Source organism: Tamandua tetradactyla, chromosome 3 (assembly GCF_023851605.1).
Source record: "Tamandua tetradactyla isolate mTamTet1 chromosome 3, mTamTet1.pri, whole genome shotgun sequence".
Lineage (NCBI taxonomy): Eukaryota > Metazoa > Chordata > Mammalia > Pilosa > Myrmecophagidae > Tamandua > Tamandua tetradactyla.
In genome coordinates, this window is record NC_135329.1 from 164,767,955 (window position 1) to 164,786,230 (window position 18,276).

The 18,276-nt window shown below is 39.9% G+C and overlaps 1 protein-coding gene across 2 annotated transcripts in view; it reads right to left on the reverse strand.

The window, feature by feature from the left end:
• STAT1 (signal transducer and activator of transcription 1) overlaps positions 1–16,605 on the reverse strand; it is a 50,941-nt gene extending 34,336 nt beyond the window's left edge. The window contains exons 1-6 of one of the 2 annotated variants that reach the window (XM_077154491.1): positions 16,375–16,605; positions 13,245–13,373; positions 12,223–12,367; positions 10,084–10,182; positions 3,858–3,947; positions 430–508 (exon numbers count right to left, since the gene is read on the reverse strand). In XM_077154491.1, the coding sequence (XP_077010606.1) occupies positions 430–508; positions 3,858–3,947; positions 10,084–10,182; positions 12,223–12,367; positions 13,245–13,372 (541 nt within the window). In that variant the 5' untranslated portion in view covers position 13,373; positions 16,375–16,605. Of the gene's footprint in view, positions 1–429; positions 509–3,857; positions 3,948–10,083; positions 10,183–12,222; positions 12,368–13,244; positions 13,374–15,952; positions 16,318–16,374 lie in introns of those variants that run through there. The other variant, XM_077154492.1, reaches the window with a different exon arrangement.
• Positions 16,606–18,276: the final 1,671 nt, after the last annotated feature.

Sequence of the window (18,276 nt, forward strand, 5' to 3'; positions counted from 1 at the left end):
GGCAGGGGAACCCCATACTACGTGTCAGAATACGGCAGTGTGGGCTACCACAATACATCAAGTGAGTAACGCAAAGCCAGTAGTTCTCAACTGGGGTGATTTTGTCCCACAAGTGTCATCTGACATATCCAGAGACAGTTTTAGTTGTCACAAGTTTGGGGGTGTGATGCTATTGACATATCATGGGCAAAGGTAAAAAATGCTGCTAAATAGCATGTTATGCACAGGACAGCTCTCCACAACAAAGAATTATCTGGCCCAAGATGTCAGCAGTGCCAAGGTTAAGGCTACTGGTCTGGGTCACCAAGAAGCCAACACGAGCAATTAGCCATAAAGTACTTGGCAAACGAGAAGGAGTACTCGTCTTCTTTATCTAGTATAGTAAAAAAATTATAGCCACTGGGCACTGCTTCAAATGTTAACTCTCACCTCTGTTCTGCAAGGTTTTGCATTTAAAGTCATATTCATCTTGTAAATCTTCTAGGGTCTTGATTTCATGCTCTATACACTACAAAGGAAAACATGAAAAACTTTTATACTGATCAGATTCCAAAGACTTTAGGAAACAGATTGTTGCTTCTATAGAACAGCCTAAAACATGGAAATAATTTTTATTTCCTTAGTAAGTGTGTAATAGCATTAAAAAAAAAAAAGAAGAAAATAAACACCAATTTCAGCTTTCCAAATTGATTCTCATGTTATCACCTAATTTCAGGGCCTGAAATTTGATACTTTCTCAACATTTTTGACATTACCTCTGAGATTCGACTTAACTTCAAGTTGAAGCACATTACAGGGAAATACAAGATTATGGAAAATCCCCTCATTCTGAACTAGTAAGCGGGGGAGGCATATGTCGCAGTTTAACTGGGACAGTACTGGTTGGTCACCTGTTATCCTGGTGTAATTTTTAACAGAGCTCTCTTATTCACTCTAGCACATGTCAATCTGGACAATAAATTATATGGCCAAGCTAAAAATAAGCTTGATCTGCTTGGAATCTGGTCATATGTCTGGATTTTCCTGGCTACTTCTGGGCTATAACCACTTGGCTTCTTATTTTTTGGCTTTTTTAAAAAATATTTTTTATTAAGATATCTTTACACACATAAAGCCCATCCACAGTATACAATCAATGGCCCACAATATCATCACATAGTTGTGTATTCATCACCACGATCATTTTCAGAACATCTGTATCACTACAGAAAAAGAAAAAAGAAAAAAACTCACACATCTCATACCCCTTTCCCCTCCCTCTCATTGGCCACTAGTATTTCAATCCACCCTCTTTTTTTTCTTTTACCCCTGATCACCCCCCCCATTATTTATTTATTTTTTTGTCCTTATGTTTTCACCCATCTGTCCACATCTTGGATAAAGGGAGCATCAGACACAACATTTTCACAATCACACAGTCACACTGTAAAAGCTATATAGTTTTATAACCACCTTCAAGGTTCAAGGCTATCCAAATAAAGTTCAACAGTTTCAAGTACTTCCCTCCAGTGACTCTAATATACCACAAACTAAAAAGGGATATCTAGGTAATGCATAAGAATAACCTCCAGGATAACCTCTAGAATCTGTTTGAAGTCTTTCATCCACTGAAACTTTATTTGGTCTCCTTTTTCTCTTTCCCCTTTTGGTTAAGAAGACTTTTTCAGTTCCATGATGCTGGGTCCCAGCTCATCCCCAGGAGTCATGTCCTACATTGCCAGGGAGATTTACACTCCTGGGAGTCATTATCTCATGTAGGGGGTAGGGCAGTGAGTTCACCTGCCAAGTTGGCTTAGAGAGAGAGGCCACATCTGAGCAACAAAAGAGGTTCTTTGGAGGTGACTCTTAGGAACAATCATAAGCAGGCCTAGCTTTTCCTTTGCAGAAATAAGTTTCATAGGGGCAAACCCCAAGGTCGAGGGTTTAGCCTATTGAATGGGTTCCCACTGCTTGCAAGAATATCATGAATTCTCCAAATGGGGAAGTTTAACATTTCCTCCTTTCTCCCCAGCCCCCCAAGGGGACTCTGCAAACCCCCTTTTACTCTCTGCCCAAATCACTCCGGGATACATTGGGACATCACACCAACCTGTTCAAACCAACATGCTCTCACTCCATTTAATTCTGGTGTTCGAATAAACTGACAATGCAAGCTAAATTAGATAATGTGCTATCCAAAATATAAATTTTGCATCAAAGAAACATCTCTTCATTTGGCCTCATGCAGATGTTGAACTTTAAAAATATGGACTGTATCATCCTTTACCCTGGATTCTAATTTACCTTAATCCTTTCCAGATCAGATTTACTCATATCTCTAGTCAAAGTCTGATCACTTTTTCACCTTTTTAAACTGTTGCTGTATAGGGTAATACTGACTTTCATAGCTTCAGAGTTCTTGAGTCTCAGGTGTCACATAAATACCAAACTTTCAGGGAACGACCAGGTTATACACAAATAGCTCAGTATCTCAGAATTTAGAAATAACAGTTACAACTCCAGAATAGATGTGACTGCTGAGACAGCTCACAATCTAGGACCCTTTACAATATGCCTCAAGCTGATAATACACGCCCCTGACTTCAATTCGAGTTTGTATATTATAATTAGTACATATGAGTGAGGTATGATAATATTCATCTTTTTGTTTCTAACATTTCATTCAACATACTGTCCTCAAGGTTCATTCACCTAGTTGCATGCCTCACAACTTCATTCCTTCTTGCAGCCTCTCAGTCTGTTTTATGTATACACCACAGTTTCCGCTTCCATTCCTCAGTCATTGTATCCTTAGGTCACCTCCACCCATTGCAGATCATGAACACTGCCACCATAAACACCAGCATGCAAATGTCCATTCATGTCCCCACTCTCAGTTCCTCCAGGTATATACCTAGCAACAGGGCTGCGGGACCATATGGCAACCCCACCCCTAGCCTCCTGTGGAACCACCACACTGCCCTCCAAGGGGCTGTGCCTCTCAACTTCCCTATCGACAATGAATAGGTACATCTCTTTCTCCACATTTTCTCTAGTATTTATTTCTCTCTGTTCATTTTTAAACAATTTTATTAGTACATCATACTACCCAACCGTTTCTTCTTTAATGGGGTGCTGCATTTGGAGATTGACACATGAAGTTGCTCCCAACATCTAGAGTTTGGAAAGATGCTGTCTAAGCACCAAGACAAGGGCATTTCAGAGCGACCCAGAGACCCACAGGAGGACTACACCCCTCAGCTGGAAAGGCCCGCCCACAGATACAGGCCTTGGGTGGAGCAGAACTCCCCAGCCTTTCCCACAAATACCCCTAGCAGCAGGGGCAAGTGAGGATGTGCCACCAAGGGCAGTGAAGCAGCCTGCTGCTTCCGTAATTTTTCTTGGAAGTTTTATCCTAAAACTTATTGTGGATGTTTTATTTTACTCAGAAATGTAACAGAATGTCTTTTAATGATATGTTTTTTGTTGCCCTTCCAGATTTTAGAGGAAAATAGATGCTAGAGGAAGACAGGTCATGTTTCTCCTGGGGCCCTGTGTAACCCCAGGAATAGCCTGATTTGAAAGACGTGGACATCAAGAGCTGCTTAGAGCAGCGACGTCCGGTTTGCTGGGTGACAGGGCAAAGTCAACCCTTACTGTTCAATGATTAAAAGTCATAACAGACCATAAAAACTCTATCGGGTCTTTGATTTTACCAACATATTTACTTAGCATTTGGAACATCAGCAAAACTTTTCTTCCTCAATTACATGAAAGAATGAAAACAGTTATTAGGTTTACACTCAGCGATTTAAACCTTTTCTCTCCCCCTATAAAAAAATTTACAGAGTAAATGTATGTACTTACTCAATACTCACCATAACTTTGTCCTTCACATTTCTTACTTTGCTATCAAGCTCCTTCTGTTTGTCTAACATCACCGTGCTCTGGACAGTCCCCGACTGAGTCTGTAACGGAAAGTGCATAGTTAACAACCATCATTCTCTCCATGTGTGTTTCCTTACTGGCCACACTCCAAAGTCAAGTCCATACCCTGTGGCCCACCCAGACCTTCCAAAGTTAGCTACTGGCTGCCCACGTGTGTGGTCAACAAGAGCTCAATTCCCGAGGCCCTGGAAAACGGTGGTAACACTGCTACAAGGCTACAGAAAGACTAGGCTCAATTCATGCCTAAAGTAATCAAAACAAATTTCTAGATGTTCCCATTAATTCATATGGTTGCATGCTACCACAAAGGAATTTATTTCAGGACTTCTCAAATTCTGTACTTATTTGTCTTAGAGCTGTGGGATTCAAAGTGTGGTCCCCAGACCAGGAGCACCTTATTACCTGGAGCTTGTCGGAAATGCAGCAGCTTAGGTCCTGACCGACTCCTGACTCAGAATGTCATTTTAACAAGATCCCAGGTTATTCACAGGTTTATCAAAATTGAAAAGCACAGCTCTAAAGGGCTCCACTGATGGTCTGTGAATGAATATGAATCCACTCTTCTGGGAGTAGTCAGTTCTCATCCTTGATAACCAGAAGACTCAGACATAAAAGTCTGAAGTAACAGTTCAGAATGCCAGTAGCAGGCTTGCTGGGTACTATTAAATTGCTTTGATCTGATGACTTATTTGGATATCGGCAGGAATTGTTTAAATGTTCAAATGCAATGAGTTTAGCTATAAAAATGCTGTTTATCGTTTTCTGTGTTAGTGAGACAGGCACTGAGCAGGCTGTTTGAAATGTGTGCTGGCAGAAATTATTGCCCTGTCCCCAACTTTCATTTTCAAAATTTCAAACTCATAGAAAAATTGCAAGCTTAGTACAAAACCCCAAAAAACATCCACACAAAACAAGTATGGCAAATGTGGGCAATTTTTAATCTATTTCTCCTTATAAGTCTAGAGCTACATGTTGAACCACGTAAGAGTTACTTGCAGGCATGGGGACCCTTTACTCCTAAATATTTCAGCCTGTATCTCAATAATAGGAGCAATTTTCTACAAAACCACATTACAACTGCCACACTCAGGAAATTTGATATTCAGTCACTATTACCAAAGAGACAGACCAGATTCAAATTTTCCCAGTCTGCCTCAATAACTTTCATTTCTCGGTCTAGGAGTCAATCAAGGATCACATATTACTTATAATGGTCTTGTTTTTTTTTTAAGTCTCCTTCAATCTCGGACATTTCACCATCTTTTCTTTTTTTGCCTCTTATGATACCAATATTTTTAAAGAGTGCAGGCCAGTTTGTTTTACTTGTTTGTTGCAGAATTTCTCTCAGTTTGGATTTGTCTAATTGTTTCTTCATGGTTAAATCCAGGTCAGACGTTTTTTGCAAGATATTACATAGATGACGCTCTGCCTTTCTCAGTTCATCCTGTCAGAGTTCACATGGGACCAGTTTCCCCATCATTATGATTTAAGATTCTTCACTTGGTTAAGGCTGTGTTATGTCAAGATATATGTTTCCCCCATTATGGGCTAATACTAAAAGACCTTGTAACTATCCAGTTGCCCTAACGGTCTTTCACCCACTAGTTTTAGAAACTACCAGGTGAATCAATTTATGACTACAGTAATTCTAAAATGGTGACTTCCATTCTTTCTAGTTTTATAAGTCTGATATTCTTCCATAAAAAGTTTTCCTTTCCTTCTGTTTAACTGAGAATCACATGGAGTTATGGATTCTTTTCTTAATGTTTTAAAATCTCTTCTGGTCATTATTTATTTTGATGTTCTTGTCCCAAATTTGACTTGTGGGTATTCCTTCAAGCTGGCTCCTGCGTCCTTTTGACATGTTCCTAATAGTTCATATTTCCTTATGATCTGGCTCAGCAGGAATGGCAGGCTCATCTCTCAAGCTCTTTGTCCAGACCTGGAATCAGTCATTTCTCAAAGACTCATGGTTGCTTTTGGTTGGATTGGCATTTAGGAACTAAGATCTGCATCCTATAGGTGTGCTCCTGCTACAAGACTGACAGTGCTTCCAGGCCCTTTCAGTGGCCAGAGCTTGTGTGTGTGTGTGTGTGTGTGTGTGTGTGTGTGTGTGTGTGTGTGTATGCTTTTTTACACTAATACCTCTAATTTCAATCCATCTCTTCTTCTCCTTGTCTCTTTCTATCTTTATACCTCCTTTCTCCACAATAAGAATCTTGGTTCCCAACATCAAAATATTTTCTCATTTGCTCTGTATTACAATATATATGCATACATAAAACTACCACCACCAACAAACCTACCAGGTAAAGTTCAAAGCTTCTTGGCAGTTCTCTTTATCCTTCAAATAAGGCAAATAAAAATAAAACAAACAAAAAAATAACTATGTTCAAAAGCTCCTTAGATTAATTCTTTTTAAAGTATCTTCTGTGTGGTTATGTGTCCGATATACAATTATGATCATTTGTTTCTTTTCCATTCTTTTTATAATATTCCATTGTGTGCATGTACCAAAGTAATTAAATCAATTTCCTACAAATGGCCAATTAGCTTGTTTTCCATATTTTACAATTATTTGAAATAACAATGCCCAAATGAACAACTTTGGGCAAATGCTTTTTGTTCAGGATAAATTCCTAGAAGTGGGATAGCTGAGTCAAAGGGTATGTGCCTACGTAGTTTTCTTAGATGTTACCAACTTCTTCTCCACATGGGGTTGTATGACTTTTTCTAGTCTTCAGCAATGTATGAGAGTGACTTGTTTCCCCATAGCTTCACCAACACAGCATGCTGCCGAGCTTTCGAACTGCCAATTTCATAGGTGAGAAATTGTTTCTTGGTGTAGTTTTAACTCGTGTTTCTCTCCTTGAAAGTGAAAATGAGCATTTTTTTTCACGTTTTAGGGCCATTAGAGTACTTTTTCATGAAGTCTGTTTGCTGTCTTTTGTCCATTTTTATTACAAAGTTTTAACCTCTTTTTTTTCCTTTCACTCTTTTAAGACATCTTTATAGATTAAGAATTTTAGCCCCTTTTCTGTGATATATGTTGCAAATATTTTCTCCCAGTATCTCACTGATCTTTTGAGTTGGTTTATAGGTAGTCTCTTTTTTTGGCCATGTAAAAAAGTTTTTAAAAATTTTTTATATTTTCATATTTAACATTCTTTTTTTCACAGCTGGATTTTTCACTCATCATTTAGAAAGCTTTTCCGAATCCCAGATTATAAATTTTACCACTTTTTCCCAACATATGCATATTTTTTTTTCTTTTTAATTTTAGATCTCTAATCTGTTTGAATTTATTCTTGTTTTTAGTGTAAACTATGGATCTAATTTCAATTTTTTTCCAACTGGCTATTCATTTGTCTTAAATAGGCTGAAAAGTCTATACTTTCTTTAGTATTTTCTGACAAACCAGGAGCATTTAAACCACAGGAAAAGCCACAATGAATGCTGGAAGGGACATGCCATCATCCAGCATTCTCCTCTCGCAGCTGCACATCTAAAGACCCTGTGTCAAGGGTTTCACCTGGATTTCAGTTACTCACAGACCCTGAACAAAAGAAAAATCTTCTGCTCAAGGAGGCTCACTTCAACTGAGGGAACAGCTGTCCACAGAGATGTGCCTGGGGGATCTCTGATGGACACTCATGAGTGGGGGGTCCCTGATGGACCGGTCCCCGTCAGAACACCCTCAGATCCCACCTTACAGGGTAGAAAACTAAAGTTAAGGGACAGTGAATGGCTTTTCCAGTGAAGGGGTTTTAGAATCAGAAAACCCAGGTTTCAATTCCAAACTTGTTCCTTCTTAGCTCTGGGATCTTGAACAAATTATGTGACCTCAAAATCTTAGTTTCCTCATCTGTAACTGGGGACAAAAATGTCTACCTTCAATGAAAGTTCTGAAAGCATTTATTCAAATGAAATAATGTTTACAAAGTACTCGCAGTGGATCTAAAGCATTCAGCATTCTATAACTTTGTTAAGATCGTGAAGCTGGACTGGCAAAGGGAATGCTAGAACCCACTTCACATTTTTCACATTTTTTTCCTCTGACTTGAAGGAAATGATCACCAGGGAATCCTATGGACCTACATTCTGCTCATACACATAATTTGCTTTCTCATCACAAAAAGAAAAAGAAAAAAGCTTAGCAGCAGACAAAACAATTTATAATTTACTAAAGAGTATCGTAAAGTAATATAACGGCCTTTTCAAACATATTTTCCAAACACTCTTCTATTAAAATGAAAACTAATGGGACTGGTACTTTCTTATCCCAAAATTTCTAGAGAAGTCTGTGTTTTTAAAATGCTCTGCCTTGTTTCGGATTTATTTTTATGTTTTTGAACTCACTGCGAATTTTTATTATGAAAAATTTTACATATACACAAAAGGGAGAGAATAGCATAATGAACCCCCATGCACCTATCAACCAGCTTCAACAATCATCAATTCATGGACAATCATGTTTCATCTATAGTCCCCTCACACCCCTCGCTACTCTGAAGAAACTGGGTTACTCTGAAGCAAATACCAGACAGCACATATACATCTATAAATATTTCAGTGTGTACAGACGATATATTATTAAAATGCAATTATTTCATTAAGTTGGGGGAAATGGCAAATAGATGTTTGTGAACTTCCCAGCTAGCACTAGGCTGGGTAACTCTGGAACGGAGGTACCTACTGTGCCTTTTCCCTTTCTCTGACACCTCTAAATATCCAGGACCTTCTCTCCTGCCCTGAGAAGGACTTGCTGCTCCAGCTCTCAGCTGGGAAGACAAATAAACCTCCTCCAAGGGGTTCATTGATAACTTAGGTGTCCTCTGAAAGATTTCAAATGAACCTCTACTCAGATCACCCTACACTTTTAAGGGGGAGCTCAAAAGCTGACAAGCCTTCAAGACCCAGTGAAAACACAGGAGATGGATTTGATCTGCGAGAGCAGTGATCACCTTTTCAGCCTCCTAATGCCAACTCTAGGGGCCCAGAGAAGCTGCAGCTTCATAAGGACTGGGGTAAATGCTCAATGCTCAGGAAGTGCACGGAGGATGGTACTGACCAGTGCTACTTAAATTCATCCCTTCTCCCTCTGTCTCTCCCCCACCCACACAGCCCAGTTTGTTAGTTATTTGTTAGTGAAATGCACATTCCACCGTGTCCTCTGGCATTCTCCCCGTCAGAGTGGAATGGTCTCGGCCAGACACCCCATAACATAAGACAGAGAGGCTTCACAATGAGGACGCAGGTGCCTGCTGGGTTGTTCTGACTGCTCCATCAGTCAAGAAAGGAAATTAATAAATGCCATGGCAACTGAATCTGCTGAACCCAGATCTCTGGAAAGATTTGTATTAGGACTAGTAAAACCATGATCAAGAATCTTGATATTAATACAACTCTTACCCACTCACTCTTTCGATGCAGGTTTTTTAATAGGTATCTCAATCAAAAAAAGCCCTTATTGTCCCCATTAACAGGTTCTTCTCCCCTAAAACCTACTCTGTCCTGCAAAAAATCCTTCTGTTCTCTTCTCTGTCTTCCCCAGCTCAGTAAACAGCAACATCATTCTCTCCTGACGGCTCAAGTCACAAACCATGATTCTTTCTTCCCCTTCTCTCACCTCCTGTGCCTGGTCCTTCAACATAAGCCCTTGGGCACCACGTCTAAGGCATAACCTGAGTCTGTTCACTTCTCTCCTCTACTGTTTCTACCAAGTGCAAGCTGCCGCCGCCTTGCCCTTGGACTGCTGCAACAGTGCTCTGTCTCTCTGGTTCTGCCCCTGGTGCTGGGGACAGGGGTAAGCTTTTCCTGACCCCAATCTAAAGAAACCACCCCAGGCACCAGCCCCCCACTGTCTATCACAGTATCCTGCTTTATTATCTTCATAGCCACTTGTTAATATCCAGAAGTATCTTGTCTATCTGTTGTCTCTCTGCTTCAGGAGAACATAATTCTGTGGGATCCGGGTCCTTTTCTAAAAGCCTGGTTCTACAAAAGCTGTAAGCATGGTATTTCAACACTTACTGTGGCTACAAAATCAGAGGGGTATTCCCCACTGCCTTGAAGAGGCACTCTGTAATATCTGTCAGATGATTAAATGAAATTTTATGTTATAATAATTGTGAGTGCTTGATTAGAAAACAGTACCTGACTGAATCTCTGGGCATTTTCCAAGATCTTTCTTTCTTCTTTCAGACAGTTACAGATGATCATGGACATCTGTACTGGGTCTTCCTGAAAATTATCCTAGAGACGAGTTGTGAGAATAAAAATAAATTAAAATTTGGAATGTTTAAACCACTGTATATTATAGATAGATAGGAATTTATTCATATCCACTGAAGGAACCTCATTTCACATTTATTAAATTATATATAAACTATTTTTGCTGAAAACAAAATATTCCTTTTACAAATTGTGACAAAAATTGCTTTAACTTTCCAGTTCTGTGCAGGTACCTAAAGCATTTCTTGAGTAAAAAAATGAAACATTTTCATACAGCGTTCATATATTTTTACTCGCCGTCTTTCCATTCTTCTTGAGACCAATTATTTTCCGTTAGAGTGCTGAAATAGTGCAAATAATAGAGAATTATCCATGGTCATTCTCAATTAATTTATTTGTTGGTCTCTACTCTGAATTAGACCAAAGATAGTTTTCTTGGTTTTCCTTTTTTCACTGTCAAAGTTTGTTTGCAAAATCGTGGTAACTGTGGCTCATTGTAACAGGTACATTCAAGCAAAGCCTGTAGTACGGCAAATCTCTGTAAAATCAATCTAATTTTCCCACTTCATACGTATAATACAATCACAGATATAGTCACAAAGAACAAAAAGCTTCCAATTACTGAAGTTGAACAGTTCAGTTGTATTGTATGAAACAAAAATACAAAAGCTCTCCTCTCCATTAAAACAGAAAAGTTCCATTCCTACAGAACTAAATACAGTAGCAGGCCTAAGGCATGCTGGGAATACTTTTGATGAACTCCTAAAACTTTGTAGCACACTCTCATCATTTTTACCTTCTCCTCCAGGGGAGGGCAAGATACTGCTGGAAGCAAAACAAGAGGGAGTCCAGTTCCAATTCACTAAATCATTATTAGGCCCCAGGGAAATGAAACTCTTCCGGACTTACTCCTCATATGTATGGTGAGAGAATCAGACCCAGCTGATCCCTAAAATTCTTTTCAGCTGTAGCACGATACTAGAACTCCCTGCTCTTAAAAGGTATCCCCCTTTCTTTGGTCTGACTTTGAATAATGAGAATTTTTAGTAAAATAAAATTATGGTTTCAACACATTTCTCTTAGAATTAATGATACCTAACAGATAATAGACTTGAACCTGAAAATTCTTTATAAGTTTATAAAATAAATTGCCATTTTGTTTGTTACAAAATTTCAGCTACATAAAACAAATTTATGCAGTTTCTAAGTCCCCCTCCTTCTGCCACTGAGTGTGTGCTGAAGTATTACTCGAATGAAAAAAAAAAACTTGCCTATGTGAATGTGATAGTTTGAAAGGATCATGTACCCTAGAAAAGCCATGTTTTAATACTGATCCAATCTTGTGGGAGCAGTCGTTTCTTTTAAACCCTATTCAGTACTGTATGTTGGACACTTGATTAGATTATGATTCACCCAATTGTGAGGATTAACTTTTGAATAGAGGGAGCTGTGACTCCACCCATTCTGCACGGGTCTTGATTGGCTAACTGGAATCCTTTACAAGAGGAGGCCTTTTGGAGAGAGCCCCTTTTTAGAATGATGAGAGACCCATGAGCCACAAAGCAAAGAGTTCACAGAGCCAAAGACCTTTGAAGATGAAGGAGAAAAATGCCCCTGGCGGAGCTTCATGAAACACGAAGCCTGGAGAGAAAGCTAGCAGACGTCACCATGTTCACCATGTGCTTTTCCAGTTGAGAGAGAAACTCTGAACTTCATCAGCCTTTCTTTAGTGAAAGTAACCTCTTGTTGGTGCCTTAATTTGGACATTATTATAAAGTTGCTTTAATTGGGACATTTTCATGGCTCTAGAACTGCAAACTTGCAAGTTATTAAATTCCCCCTTTTAAGAGCTGTTCCATTTCCGGTTTATCACATTCTGGCAGCTAGCAAATTAGAACAGTGAACATGTGAATATTTCAGCTAAACAAACAAAAAAAAACATCCATTGGGTGGGCCGTGGTGGTCCGAAGGCAGAGTTCTCTCCTGCCACACTGGAGACCTGGGTTCTATTCCCAGTGCCTGCCGATGCAAAAACAAAAAACAAAACTAAACAGATCATACCTGAAGATTACGCTTGCTTTTCCTTATGTTATGCTGCAACAAAAAATTGTTCTCCAAAGAAAAGCGGCTGTACTGATCATCCAGCTGAGATAAGAGGTCATGAAAACGGGTAGTGGCAAATGACACGTCGTTGGCAGCATGCTCCCTGGCAAATTTAAAATTTGCACATTTAATTCCAGATAATACTTAAAATATAGAAAACAGATCGCTTTCCTTATAGAAATTGTTAAAAATAAACTTAGGTTTTATTTTCTTTTAAAAATTTTTTTACTATAATAACATTCATACAACACAATTTATTTCCTTCCTTTCAAAACTGATATTGCCTTTAGCAGAAATTTGTATAATTTCTATTAGTAATAGAAATTATACAAATTTATATAATTATATAAACATATAATTAGCAATAATTATAAATATATAATTAGCATGAGAAACTAGAATTCCAAGAGATTGGGCACAACATTGTTAATAGTGATTATCCCTGGAGATGGAAGAAGGGAGATTATTTCTGGAAGGGAAGAAATTAACAGTGAGCTTCACCTTCTATGCCAAATATTTTCAGAACATTTGAAATTTCTGCAATGAGCAAAGAATACATTTTGAAGTAGAACAGATCAGTTTTAAAAGATATCGCTTAAGTTGATAGCCTTCTTCACATTTTTAATCAGTGTTTTCCCATAATTTGGCTTTAATCTTTTTCTTTTAACTTACTTCTTTCCATAGTCTGGAGACCGACTTGGAAAATACATGGTGTCAGCATGACCTAACTTAATCCAAAGCTTTTAGGAGTACATGCCATGATTAAATTTGACAAAACTACAGAAACATGTTTAATGAATAATGCATCTACCTTTGTGGAGACACATCTTATTTTCTAAATCCACACACTTTCCTGCAATAGATAATTCCAACAGCCTTTGATAAGATTCCTCTTCCAGTTAATGTGGTTCCAAGGCACTTAATCAGTAGGTATTTTTAAAACACAGATAAACAGCCTCTGTCAAGTGAATTTTCCTTACCAATCTTGCTTTTCTAGCCACTGTGCCAGGTACTGTCTGATTTCCATGGGAAAACTGTCATCATAAAGCTGGTGAACCTGCTCCAGGAATTTGGAATCAAGCTGCTGCAGCTCGTACCACTGGGACATTCTACAGGAAGAAAGAACATACATCATGAATAGAAAACTACAGTTCCGAAGAAAGCTTATCTAGTATATATGCTTCTTTTAAATATCTTACATAATCTAAAACACGATTTGTCTTTGAAATATATTACTTAAATGGTTGTCTATACTCTAAAGCCTGTTTTTGTTGAGTTTTATTTTTTCTTCTCTGGGAAACAAAACTTCAGGTCTTTGTTAAAAATGTCAACATATTAGGAAAGCCTTCTCTGGCCCCCTTATTTAAATTATAACCACCTCCCATCCTGGAAAACACTATCTCTCTTCCCTGAGTTATTTTTCTCCATAGCACTTAGTACCATCTGACCTACCATATATTTTCTTTTTCATTTTGATTATTGTCTGTCCTCACGTATAAGGGGAAGGGCTGAGAGGGAGGGGGTTTGTTCACTACTGTATCCCCATAACAGTGTCAGATGGAGGAGATGCTCAATTAATATGCCTTTAAAACAAATCTTTACTTTTATCAAATAAAGTAATATAAAGCATTCTTCAATTTGAAGGTTTGCTTTGGTACAAATTGCAAGACCATTCCAAAAACTGCTCCCCTACAAATACAGTACATTTGTAGCTAAACTCAAAGGATTTTAAAGTGGTATTTTACATTATATGATTCCTATGATAAAATTAACTCCCCTACAAATACAGTACATTTGTAGCTAAACTCAAAGGATTTTAAAGTGGTATTTTACATTATATGATTCCTATGATAAAATTAACTATTTTTGTTTATACACATTTTTTAAATTTTTTATTATTTTTTTTTTATTTTTGGCATGGGCAGGCTCTGGGAATTGAACCTGGGTCTCCGGCACAGCAGGCAAGAATTCTGCTACTGAGTCACCGTTGCACTGCTCTGGATTATACATTTTTAAAGACATACTTTTTTCTCTTTGTCTTCTGCAAACAATAAATCTGGTATACAAAAAAGCATTAAATCTCAGTAATGATTTTAAAGTTTAAAGCGAAACAAATATAATTTGAAACGACAAGTTTTACACAGCAGCTCTAAAGATTAAAAAACAAAACAAAAACCTGATTTAGGGAAGTCCTAAGATGGGTGAGATAATGAAGGGTTTCCCATCACCATGGCTATAACCAAGGATTTCTATCAGTGCATGGCTGGCAACATTCAGAGCAGACAAAAGTGAATTTTGTCCTGCCGGACCTCTGAGGTAGACGTCTGGATTTTCATAGGGCATGGGAGTGTGCGTGCATGCAAGCAGGCATAACTGTAATGCCAGTTACTATCCCCATAATACTAGAAATGCACTCAGGCCCACCCCTGGGGACACTTGTTGTAGCAATCTGATTTCTCACTTCAGATTTATTTTACCTGAGCAGAAGACTCCACATTTGCAGCTCTCTCCCTCCCTGCTAGATGTCTAATAAGGATGTACCTAAAGCCAACACATTGGACTAAGTGTCAGCCAAGCCAAGGCTACCACACTGCTTAACCTAATAACCTCAGGTGATTCACTCCCCTATCAACGTGGTGGTTATTAACACTGGCCGATCTAGTACATACACAAGCCCCATCACAGGGTAGATGATCAATAAATAAATGTTAGCACATCCAGAATGGCAAATCCTGTTACTCCTGAGGAAGCTGTATCACTATCCCCAAGTCACCTGGCTCGAACCCCAAATCCAACACTGACTCCTTTACCAGTCTCAAGATCTGCTACCTCCATGTCTCCAATACTCTCTCTTCCCAGTCCAGCCTCTTGCTGCACACCTGTTGGATGACATCATCCTCTGCTCAAAGATACTATGGTTTGTACATTCCCAGGCTGATTCCCACTCCACCCCCATTTTTATCCAACAGCAAAGCAACCCTCATCCCCAGTCACCACATTATGTTTTCAGCTGTGTCCCACATATCTGCTTTGCTCTATTATTCGTAGTGAAAACAGCCTCTCCACAAATTTCTGCCTCTCCGAATCCTACCAGAAATCTTGTATCTTCCATAAAACTGTCTAAAACGCACTTACTCAGAAACAAACTTTGATCAACTTGTGCGGCGTTGCATTCTGCGCCCCTATATTAGAGCAATCCCTCCCAGTCTTCCCTGTAAAACTCTATGATGTCTCCGTTACCTGGCGGACGTCCCAGAGCTGCAGGATCCAAATCTTATCTTCTTTTCATCCCCTGAACCTAGGTCAGTGCCCTGCACATAGTATGTGCTCAATAATAGTGTGCTGAATTGAAAACCAAAATACTTTTTTTTTTTTTAAATTTCAGAATGAATTAGAAAGCAAACCATACTGTGGTTCAACAAGTTTGGAGCAGGGCGGGCCATGGTGGCTCAGCAGGCAGGAATGCTTGCCTATGATGCCAGAGGACCCCGGTTCGATTCTTGGTGCCTGCCCATGTTAAAAAAAAAAAAAAAAAAAGTTTGGAGCAGCATCCTCCTTAAGGGATAGTTACATGCGGGATTGTGCTGGAGGCTTAAGGCTTATTTCTATCTCATAAAACCAACTCCCTCCCCAACCTATGCATATAACATTCAAAGCGCAATCAACCACACAGCTACCCCACACATACCTTCAAAACGCTTCCGAACTGGTCGGAATTCTCTTAAAAGAGAAACTGTGTTATTTGGGTGCTTCAGGAACTAAATACCGCTCTTAAATTCCAGAAGATATTTAAGTTCCTTTATCTTTAAACATATATACATAATTGAGGTTCCAAACTCATGTACTCATTCATTCGTTTCCACGAATATTTATTGAACGGCCACCTTGTGCCAGCCACGGTGCTAGGGGCTGGGGAGCCCAACCAAAGCAGCAGCCACACTCAGCACATTGGATGCCAAGACCGTTGGGTGTGCATGCACAGCGCGAGCCTCTAAACTAGCCAGCTCCCGAGGATGACACAAGGCAAAGAAAATCCTTCTGTGAAAATGAAGAAAACGTCCAGCTGCACAGCCTCTACAGCCCCCGTCCCGGGACCTCACACCCACTCACTCTGCGCTGGAGCCGGACAGGGGTTGGAAGGGGACGTTCGAGGCCGCAGCGGAGGAGAAGCGCGGATGCTGCCTCTCCCGGACGCGTCGGGTCACCTCTTCTAGGCCGGGGGTCTAGCAGGCGCGGTACCCGGACGTGGCAGTGCTACTGTGCAGGCTGCGCAGGAAAGCGAAAGTACCAACCGGGAGAAAAGGCAGCGCGAGGCGCCCGGCCCCCTTCCGTCTCCTCCAGTCACCCGGCGGCTGCGGCCAATCGGACGCGGCTGTTCCGTGGACGCCGCCGCCTCCCCGCCTGCCAGCGCGTCCTTTCTAACCCTCCAAGCGGGTTCTGCGCTTTCATGATCTGAATGACAAGTCTGTGTTGCAATTTAACTGACTGGAGGTTCTCTTTACAAATTTTAGAGAACAGCTGAAAGGAAGTTCTGGGTTTGCAAAGACCCAAACTTGGAAATCCCTGCATTGGCCCCATACTCAGAACCTGAGGCAGAGGACAGAGTTGGGGACGTCCTCAATCCAACTGACCTCCATGTTTCCAAACCCAGGGTACGCTTTCCTTGCCTCACACTTGGCCTCTCAGACACAGGCACAGTTGACTTGAAACCCTTCTTCCTTGACAATGATGATATACCCGCCTTGCTTCTTCCTACTTCTGTGTCATTCTTTTGCTATTTCATGCTGCCTCCACCACCACTGCCAAACCGTTAAATGGTGTCAGGCGCGTACCTTGATCTACTTCTTTACCTACGTGTCTCCTCAAACTGCCCCGTGGTGGCCTCACCATAGCTCCAATGGCTTTCTAGACGTGGGGTCCCCTATGCATCCTGTCCACACTTCTCTGAGCTAGCTGCACACCATGTACAATCCACCAGGATGTTTCACAGGCTCTGCAAGCTCATTATTTTTAGAACCCAACTCACCATCTTTCTCCTCAAACCTGTTTTTTCCCCCAGAAATAGCACATACCAGAAATCTGATTCATCTTTGACTTTTTCTTCTTCTTCACCCCTATACCTGATCCTCAAGCCTTGGTACTCCTCCTAAGTAATTCTCAAACCCCATTCACTTATCTCTCATTTGGATTTCTGTGGTAGATTTCCAATGGCTGCCTCACTTTTGTTCTTAGCCCCTTTTAATCCACTCTCCATACAATAGTTTGAAAGATTTTTTTTTTTCAATTGCAAAGCAAGTCATGTCATTGTGACCTGAAAATACTATGATGGCTTTTCTTTGCCATTCTAATAGATCAAAATTTCCTTAGTATACAAAGCCCTGATTTCTCTATCACTTTCTCTGACTCCATCTTGTGCTGTTCTTCCCTTTGCTTACTTCAACCTTTTTGCTCTTCACATGTCATGCTCTTCCTCCCCCTGTGCGCCATAAAAGGACCTTTCCCATCAGAAAGGGACTGCAGGGCCTTCTCACCAGCAGGTCTCCGTCTTTGGGAAGTCCCTTGGGCCAACTCCTTCCCTCCCCCAACTTCTTCGCTGGCTAACTCATATTTTACTTCTCAGCTTAAAATCTCAGTTAAAGTAGGTTTTCCTGGATAATGTGTCCATAAAACCAATTGGTTTCTTCCTTCACATGCTAAAGATTTGAATCAAGCCTTGAATAATAAGGCAATTTTGGGTAAGAGAGTTTGTCTTCTCCTACGAGATTTAAATCATTCACCAGGAATATGCATATCAATGTGGATTATCGTATTTAACTAGTTCCACATCTATAATACAGTAGGACCTCGTTTTACGTGACCAATACCATTTCAAGACCCTTTGAGTAAATTGGAAATCGCGCTTGCGCATAATAGCAAACCCCATTATTTAATTTCTTATATGAACGTAGCTACCGCACATTTTTAAATAAATAAAGCAAACACTCTAGTAACATTAAGAAAACAAAATTAATC